Source organism: Prunus mume, linkage group LG6 (genome assembly GCF_029339155.1).
Source record: "Prunus mume cultivar Tortuosa linkage group LG6, ASM2933915v1, whole genome shotgun sequence".
Classification (NCBI taxonomy): domain Eukaryota; kingdom Viridiplantae; phylum Streptophyta; class Magnoliopsida; order Rosales; family Rosaceae; genus Prunus; species Prunus mume.
In genome coordinates, this window is record NC_142703.1 from 2,699,887 (window position 1) to 2,710,203 (window position 10,317).

The 10,317-nt window shown below is 34.3% G+C and overlaps 1 protein-coding gene across 1 annotated transcript; it reads left to right on the top strand.

The window, feature by feature from the left end:
* Positions 1-2,210: 2,210 nt before the first annotated feature.
* Positions 2,211-6,659, top strand: LOC103336223 (nuclear receptor family 2 group C protein). The gene is made up of 3 exons (XM_008239266.2): positions 2,211-2,614; positions 3,762-3,842; positions 5,904-6,659. The coding sequence occupies exons 1-3, from the start codon at positions 2,456-2,458 to the stop codon at positions 6,312-6,314; spliced, it is 651 nt and encodes a 216-aa protein (XP_008237488.1). The 5' UTR covers positions 2,211-2,455; the 3' UTR covers positions 6,315-6,659.
* The last annotated feature ends 3,658 nt before the right edge of the window (positions 6,660-10,317 follow it).

Below are 10,317 nucleotides of genomic sequence, written 5' to 3' on the forward strand. Positions count from 1 at the left end.
GCCGTTCAATTTTATAAGCTCGTCTAAAAATTTATAGTAGTTTCTTAACTATATTAACTACATACCTCGAAATTATTATCAGTTTATTGAGTTTGAAATAACTCTATTACTTTAGTTTTAAAAATATTTTTGGGCGTTTTTGTTACAAGAGTTTGTGAAAGTTGGGAGTTAGTATGTTCAACATAAGTATTTTTAGACCTAATGAAATTTATTTCAAAGTTTGTTTCTCTATTTTTCGCATCAGGCCATAGATGACTAAAGTCACATAAACGGCACGTCGAGACTTCCTTATCCACCAATAATCAGTTGATTTGTAGGATTCGAGCCTTTAAAGTTTCCTCATTAAATTTTTTTTGGTTTGGATGTATACTAGATTATGCTCTCATATGCCCGTTATGCCTAGGGTGACTAAAATTTGATGTTTATTTTGGTTTGAGGGCCTATGACTCGTTTTGGATTCTTGATTTGTTGTTGGAGAGGTTATGCTAAGGACACGAAGTCCTCTTGTGATGATCTTAATTGTTGTTGTCGAACTATAGAAGTGTGTTCTAAGACCCAGAACGAAGGTCTAAATAGTAACTACAATCTGCTGCCCTCCCTATCTTAATCCCTCAAAACTAGACTATAACGCATTCAGTTCTTTATATTTAATAACTAGAGACTCAACTAAAATATGTTGGTTTTTCCCGTCAACTAATATTTTTCTATATGTTACATTTATTTTGAAAAGGTTAGACCTTTGTTTAGACATGTTCGCAAAAATCAGACCCAAAATCTCCTTTTTTTTTTTTTTTTTCTTTTTTATACGCATCAATTACAACCTTCAAAATTTGAGATAAAAGAAAATATAGACAACCCAAAAAATCAGATTCGAAATATTTATTTTAATTTTAATAGACATCAATTACAAGCATCAAAATTTTCAACCAAAGAAGAAGATGAATTTAACAATTAAGGGACAGAAAAACATGGAATGGAGTGGCGGTGATGAGGGAGGAGGAGTTGAGAGAATAAAGGCGGGTGCGCGTCAAAATGGATTTGAGATGCGATAAAGAGCGTATAAATATTGTAAAATAGTAGTTATTTAAATTAACTAAGTTACATTTGTTTTGAAAAAAAACCAAAGAGAACTCAGGCGTCAACTCGAGTATGATTGATGCTATCACATCTAGGGGTGTGCTGTGCAGAATTTCAGGTTAAATCGATCGAACCGTCTAATCTGATTATTAGAGTGTTGGGTTGAGTTAGATTGGCTTAATAATGAAATTATCTTAAGTCAAAAAATTATAAACTGCTATGTATGGATTAGGTTATGGGTCGTAACTAGGGCACGGTATGGTATGGTACGGTATTGAGCCCAATCGAAATTTGAATCGGTATATTGTGGTTTGCACCCGGTATTATACAACTAAAAAATGAACTAATTCAATATTCAACACCAAAATAAGTGATGCCTAAGTTACAAATTCAAAGATTCAACATATTCAATATCCATCAACATTTTCAATATTCAATATCCATTAACATATTTAATATTCAAATCCTAATCAACATATTCAATATCCAAATCAATATTTATCCATCAACATATTCATCAAATTCAAATGGTTAAAACTCATGCATTATGGCTTACAAACCAAAAGAGTTAAACTTATGCCTTATGACTTACAAAAATACAAACACAATCCAAACATAAATGACAAAAGCGTTTGAGAAATTGAAAGGCAAGCGAGAGATAGAGAGCGAGAGAATGAAAAATATATATATATATATTTAGAGTACTATTCGGTATTACGGTATTGACCGTATCAAAATCTTGATACCGCTACCATACCATACTCGATCTATCGATACCAAATAAAGCGGTATGAACCTATATATATGGATAGATTCAAAAAAATTTGTGCCATTTAAATTGTTGGACTTTGTTCTTGTACGTATTAAATCGGCACTCATAATAAGTTCTTATTTGATGATTTTTAAATTTTTATGGACTAATTCTTAATGTAATTTCCAAAAATAGAAGGATTACTTCTAATTCGACTAAACCTCAAGAAACCTCTTGTAATCTTTTTTTTGTTACTTTTGGGGAAAAAAAAGAAGGAAGAAAAAAAAAGAGTGTAAGTAACAGTTTTGGATATGGAAGCAATGTTCACGTGGGACGAATTGCCACGATAGTAACCATGTGTCCTTCCCTCTTCTGAAAACCTTGGTGCTGCCCTCTGATAAATTATATACGTGTGTATGTAGCAAAACAAAAAGCCCAATTTCCCAATTTCCCAATTTCCCAAACGCTATAACCCCTCTTCTTCTCCTTTTGGGATATAAATTCACTCTCTTCTTCTTATCAATCGATCAGACCAGAAATCCCTCACACACAAAGAGGGAGACAACAAACCCTTCTGCTGGTTTCTTCTTCTTCTGATATCATCAGAAGATTCTCAGAGCCTTAGCCATGGGGAAGAAGAGAAAGTCCATAGCCACCAGCCTCGACGAGGTGGATCGAAGCATGTACACCTCCTTCTGCAGCGCCGCTAATTCTCTCTCTCAGCTCTACACTCAGGCCATGAACCACCAAAAGCTCTCCTTTCAAGCCGGTGAACGCCACGCCCTCGTACGCCTCTCTTTCTCTCCTTTATCATCTTCTTAATTGTTAGTTGTTAATCTAATCGCAGATTCCCTCATTCAGTTCTTGATTCTTAATCAGGATCAAATTAAAGTTGGTCCCTTTTTTTTTCTTTTTTTTTTCCCAAATTGTTAGAAATTTGGGGATTCCTAGATTTTGTGGTTCATGAGTTGGTGTGTGTTTTGTTTGGTTATGAATTGGGTGAATATTAGTTCTAGTGAGCATGTCATATGAAGTTGATTGGATAAGAAATGCCCAAATTTCTCATTAGTATCTGTCGGTAATGTAATGAATATCAATATTCAACTTGTGCAAAGTGCTTAGATAATTATTGGGGAGTTCCAATTATTCATGCATTGTTTTAGTTTATGATTAAATTGGATGTTTATATCTTTAAAAACCCTAAATATTAGATAACATGATTGATTCTTATCACCATGTAAACAAAAGATAATTCCTTCCTCTCCGAACAAAGTTAGTTGGATTTAAAGTCACTAAATTTTCTTCATTCTTGCTGCTATTCTGATGCTGTTTGGCATAGAACTTCAAGTGGGAAATATTTCTAAACTTTGATATCTTTACGGGTTTGTATTTTGTCTTCACTACTCAATGATTTGTTCCATTCTTTTCTCCAACTGATTGGTTTGCCCTTTTTCTTTTAAAAGATGGGGTATGTCTCTACTCTCTAGTAAGTTGGACTCCACTATTTTTGTGTATGTTGAACCTTCATCCTTTCTCTGACAGTTATCTTTTTGGTACATGGATTTGCCCTTAATATTTTCTTCCTCCTTGCATATTTCTGGAAAGGTCTCTCGTGAACTGGCTGAAACCAGCCTAGGCTTGTGTGTGGCTTTTTCTGAATTTAAAAAATTTGTTAAATATGTTATTTTCCATTAGTTCATTGAGGGTGCGGGGTTTCTCATGCTTCTTTGTGCTTCCCTGTTCAAAATTTCATTCACTTTCTGTAGCTTGTAGCCCATTAGGCAATGGGTCTACAAAGTTTCTGCAAATGCCTTATATCCTTGTTTAAAATCTTGTACATACATACTTGTCCTGTTAATGTGTAAAATTTCTTTCAAACTGGACTACATTTTACATTTTATTGATGGAACCTTGGTTAAATATGTTTTTTCAGGATAAAATTTATCAGTGGATCAGTAGACAACAAGAAGGAGGCTCAAGAGTTACAACAGTGGATATAGTCAGTTATCTTCAGGTTTGTTTATTATTATTATTTTTGGTCTGAGTTTTATAGCAATTTATGATTCTGTCTTTGATTGTTTGTTCCATAATATGATAAACTATCCCAAATGGACAGAAAATATGCATGTCCACGCATACCCACACACACAAAATCACTTGTTTGACATGAAAAATTTGTGTAAAACAATAATGGGTCATACCAAAGTTAAATGCGCCTTTGTTCCAGTGACTATGAACGATAGGGTTAATTTTCTTGTAGCATCTATTTAGCACACACCTTTTGCATCAAACATCTGAACTTTTATGAGCCATCAAATATAGTAATTATTGCAGCTTATTTGGATCATGTCACTGTCTCTCTTCCATATATTCCATCCCTCATATTTCTGTTACAGTACTCAAATTTCATGTTAATTACTTTGAAATTTTCTCTTTGTTAAGACTGGATGCACATGCTTGTATGTTTTGGATTAGTGTAGAATTTATACTAGAATATATAAGGTTACTGTATCCGTTGCCTTCTAGGTAGCATAGACTTGGATGTGGTTAGTTTTGAGTGTGACCTATTGTCACATTCAGATTTCACCCGTTGTGGTTGTGCTGAACTTTTGTGAGGGATTGCTTCCATTGTTCCCCAGTTGAAGAATTCCATGGTTCTCTTTTGGCCCAAAAGAAGGGAATGAAATCCATGGTTTGTAGATGCTGTGGAATTTGGCCAGAACTCATAATTTAATTGTTAAATCCGTTTGAAACTTTAGTCATTGCAGAGATATATGCTTCTCACTTTTCAATTTTCACTTGCTCTTCATGAGGTTTGCAAGGGAATACTTTTCTACCCTTTAATATCCAGCAAATAAGAATCTGTGCTTAAGGTTCTTGTCACACCTACAGTGGAATGTTTCCTTTCCTCTGATTTGTACTAATTTAAATTCACTTCATGTGCTTCATTCCGGAGATTCTTCTCTGTTATGATTAAGATGTTGAACTAGACATGGATACGTGCTGAATAAGATAGAACCAAAAAAAAAAAGTATGCAATGACTGTACATTTCTATAAGATTAAATAAACTTAGATTATAGTCTTATGAGCTTAACCAATGCAGATGAAATGTATCATCACTTGATGTAATACAATATGTTGCATTAACATGATTTTACAGATTCTGCATGTTCAGGAGTCGTGACTTTTTACTTTGTGTGGCTTTTTTCATTGTGATCATCAATGAATTAGTTCACTGATGAAATGCTTTTGCAAACATTTTCAACATTGTTTTGATCCTCTCCCTTTGGGTTCAAATGGAGAAATTTAGTTGTTGCATTAGGGCATCAAGTCATTATTAGTGGCCAAAAACAGGTTACCGATGAAAAGATGTGCCTTTTGGAAATAGATATTTTCAGTTGGATTTTATGACACTGTTTTAGCCAGTTGATCTCTCGATATGAATTTATAGAACAAGGATTGTTGTGATACCAATTGATGTACAATAATAGGAGGAGAGAATAGAGGTTGAAGGGAAAAAGTGAGGCGATTGTGGTAAACTCAAATACCTTATTGTCAGACGAATATGCTAGAGTAACCCCTAATAATAAAATCCTAAGAACAACAATAATAGTAATAACAATTACTGTAACGACAACAACAACAACAATAATAATATTATTATTATGATTATTAATCTTATTAGTGTAGTGCTACATTCCTAAAGGTACATATTTAGCTATTGCTAGAGTTTTCTGTCTTCAAAAGATTGTAGGGATTGGCAGAGGCCCTAGTTTTGCAGCTGAGTCCAGGATGTGGGTTTGAGGGATTTCAGGTATTAAAAAAGATAATAATAGGGTTTAGTAATAGTAAAGTAGTAGTTGTGAATGAGTTCAAAGATTGACAATTGAGGATTAGGATTAAAATGTTTAAAAATTGGAATGTTTTAAATCTTGAATCTAATTGTTCAAGATCGGTTACTTATTCTAGTTACTTTGCCTAGGGATGACAATAGTTCATCCATATGTGTATATTTATTCGGTACGGACTTCACTCATTTTTGCAGCTTACAAATTTCTTCTTGCCTTCATGCAGAATGAGTTGGACTATTGTGGAGAGGAGCAGCCGTCAATGTCCCCCAGGGTGCCACTTCAACATCAGCATCTTCAGCCCACTGTGCATTTCACAAACTCAGGTTTCCCAGTTTCTTCTGGCTCATCTGGCCCAACAAATACTGGGCAGGGAATTCGTTCTGAGCAATGTGATCACCAATCTAAAAATTCAGTCTTCTCAAATGCTCTGTCAAGCCCTGTTCGCCAGAGTCTTCAGCACTATCACATTTCTCAAGATGGATATTACCCAGGTGCAGGTCTGCCATCTGGAAATGGAGCTCGAAACAATGAACCTAGCTTTCTCCACCCGAACCGGGATGCTAATCCGCCAAGTTCCAATGATACCTCGATGGACATGCATGCAGATAGTCCTGGTCATGATTCTACCTACTAAAAGTTCTTGGACGGATGGCTGATCCAAGGATTCTTTGCCATAGGACGATTGAAAAGTCTTGGAAGAACCATGACAATACAAAGGTTCTCTTTCATGCAATTCCCTAAGTGAAGAAGGCACAACCTGGAAGCGGTAATGCAATCAATTCAATTTACTTGTCTTATTTGAGAAAAGCTTGGTCTTTTTCTTCTGTAACCATCTTTTTGGTACCTATCCTTCTGTTTCATTTTGTTTTACCAAAAAACCTGTGTTTCTATTAGGAATTGCATCTAATGTTGAAAGACAATCTCTGTAAATGTATTGATTCCGCTTTTATATTATAAAGATTTCAGTCATTAAAATCAAGTTCATGATTTCCCTCCCGATGTTAGACATGAAAGGAATTCTACTGTGATATAATGTCATCTTTCTCATGCTAACGTGTTTTAGGTCAATAAGATAATCTGACCGAAACCTCTCTAGTAACTTTGATACTGAAATGAAAATTCCCTGAAGCTGCTTGCAAACAATAGCCCATCTGAAGGACGTAGTATGGCCAAGTTTGGTGACTAGTATAGGATTGGATTTGATACTCCCCTATATTTTAGACATGTTAAGGAAGAAATGAATTTTTTTAAACTTATCCCATCTAATCATCACAAAATGGTAGGATTATAATACCTTATTACTAATCCCTCCTAATCCCCCAACGTTGAAAGTCATTCACCTCTACCTTTATTTCCTTCTTCAATATACCTTAGATTTAGTGACTTATCCAATCCATTCTAGGCACCAAACTAGGAGTTTTTATAAAAAATAATCAAAATTTACTCTAGTTTCATAAATGTCAATTTTTATAAAAACTTTTATAAATAGCTAAAAACGCACCTAAATAAATGCCCTCGAACCTAAAATCCACATAAACCTAAAAAGCAAAACCCTATTCGATAAAACTTTGAGAATTTTATAATTTTTTAAAAATCATTTTGTTGATTTTTTTCGTTCTGCATGCATACCTCTAACTTTGAGAAAACTTGGGAAGATGTAAAGTTAATAGTGAATACCTTTGGATATTGTAAACAAATATGATCAAGTAAGAAGAAAATTTTTTAGCAGCAAAATTTAATGGTTTTATACATGCAGCGATCCAAGATATAAGATTTAATGGTTGTGATAGAAGGGGATGCCAGAGATGTGATTCAAGCAACCCTTGGGGATTCCTTTGACATTTTCAATGATGTTTTGTGGAAGATCTGCAATTTTGTTTTGTTATCAATCCATCATCGTATTTTTACAATAATTAACAAAAAGAAATAGAAAAGGTAGGAGCAATACATCATAAAAATTGAACTTTGGGAATATAAACTGCAGATCATGAGTGTTGTGTTTCCTTGTCAGCATTTACAACATCTCCCCTAGCTGTACTATCAAGGGTCCAACTCGAATATAACCCGTTTGAGAAATAGGCTAAGTGGAATTGTTAGGTTAATCTAAAAACCCGTTAGCATGTTTTAATCCTTTTAATTAATTAAAAACATGTTCAGTAAGAAATTTCATTTTTCATTTAAAAAAGAAAAAAGAAAATTGGCTTTCGAAATCATACTTATTTTTAAAACCAATTTCAAAGTGTTTTTAGTTTTTCAAACTTTTTGCCCACCTTTCTCATTCACCAATTTTACATCATCATACATACAATGCGCTCCATTTACCAAAACTCAACATTCGGGACCTCCCGACTTATACCTAGCAGCTCGACTTTTGTGTCGCGGACCCAATCTTAGCCCTATGACCTCCAGATCTAAAATTCACCGAACATTCATTCTAACTTCAAAAAATACGACGGACTCTTTTGAGCATACAATTTCATTCTATAACTTGAAATTCACAATTTGACCAAAAATATATGTATCATTTCCAACATGAACATGTAATTAGTTACCTAACAATTTTTAAAGAGTAAAATTGGTTACCAAACAAGTTTCTTGTTTTCATTTTTTTTAATTATGAAAATTGAAAAATTGAAAATGAAATGGTTATCAAATGGGCCCTTAATAAATGGGTTGAACGGTTGATTTGAAATCCACAAATTTATTAATCATTTCTTAGTGTGATGACCCGAATTGGTCTCGAATTTTTTATTGTGTGGGTTGACATATATAAATTTTGTGTGGATTTTGAGTCGTTTATGGGGTCATGTCGATAATTGCTACTCCTAGTATCAAGTTTTTAAATTAATATATATATATATATATATTTGCAAGGGGCTTATAGCTCAAGTGTTTATGAGTAGTTACCTTTGTAACCAAGGTCTATGTTCGAATACTCCCTACAACCCATCACTAATTTAGCCATAATGATGGCAACAATGAGAGGTTTTTCCGCACATTTTAGTTGATAAAAAAAAGTTTATAATCTGGATTCTTTTAGACAAATATTTTTGAAAGATAACCTAAAATATAGACGGTTTCAATCTTTTAATTGCATTATATGATATCACGATGCATTTCTTAAAAGAACTCTCCAATTAATGTACATACATTCTACAATATCGTTGGTGCAATGGATAGAGGATCAATAATTTTTATTATATTTAGCTCTATTGTGTTTGCCCTTTGAAATTCCCTAGAATGGCCAACTGATCTGTTTCTTAATACTCAAACACCACAGCAGGATTGAAAGACGGTAACAATCCTGTAAGCAAAAATTCCAGAATACGCAGCAGAATAAATTCAAATAAAAACACAAACAATTGCACAAGGGACACACGATATGTTGATGCAATAAAAAACCTCAGGATGAGGAAAACAATTGCGGGCACTATGCGCGAGAACAAATCACTATGAGAAAGAATACAAAAAGGTCTACAAGTCTCAACTCACAAGACTAACGCTCACAAGGCAGACTTGCCTACTCGCCTTTGCTACTCAACCCAACCAGCGATCTTGTCTTCCTTCGTCAACAAGAGATGGCACAACTCTGGTCTCGGCTAATCACACCTCAAGGCACGATTGTTGATCACCAACATGCATAATGCTCAAGAACTCACACAAATATGAAAGAAGATTATTTAATCACTCATGGAGGCTAACAAGGAACAACCACATGAGTTTTCAATATGAACTCTCAAAAACCTCTCTGCAAATACTTTGTCGTTCTTTCTCTTTTCAATGTTCCAGCCACAAAACAAAATCGCTAAGTTCTCTCTTGTATTTCACGCTTAAAACTAGGTCAGAGACCAAAAAAGGCTTTTGCAAAAATGGGCTTTTTAACAAATAAATTATTTCTTTAAAACAAATAAAGCCACTTAATTAAAAACCCAGCCGTAAAGACAAAAGAGCCCTTTTGCTTAAATAAGCACCAAACTAAAGAATATAAAACCATCATTAAAAACTCATTGATGTCTGGCACTGGATTATGTAAGACTGAAATCATATATCAGTCATGTACATCTGACAACCACTTTTGATGATCAAGCAAATATGAAAATATGAATGCATGGATGCAAAACAACCTTAGCATTGTCTCTGAGCCACACTGATCCAGGATAGTAGAATGTCACTTGAAAACTGTAGGTTACACTCAAAGACCTACCCTATGTTTTTGTAACAGAAAATTGCCAATATACCAAAAATTGGTCCTAACACCCTTCCTATTATGTGAGATTGCAACAAATTTTGTTCCATAGATATTTTCACGCAATTCGTCTAAGATATTGTGACAATAGGATATTTATGCATTAAGGGTTGGTTTGATAACCATTTCTTAGTTTTTAGTTTTTAGTTTTTGTGCTAGAGTAGTATAGAAGAAAATGGAAGTGAGGATGAGATTTTGAGAGAGAGTGAGAGGGGAGGATGAGAGGGAGAAGTGACAAAAGTGAAAACAAAATAATAAGGTGACTCGTATTTTACAGCTTGACAAGTGTAGTTGAGCTATCACACCTACCGTCTCGTGATCCTAGGGCCTCGGGTGAGCCCAAGGTGTTCGACTAACAATTGCCATGTGTCTTTTTCTTAATGGTCCAATT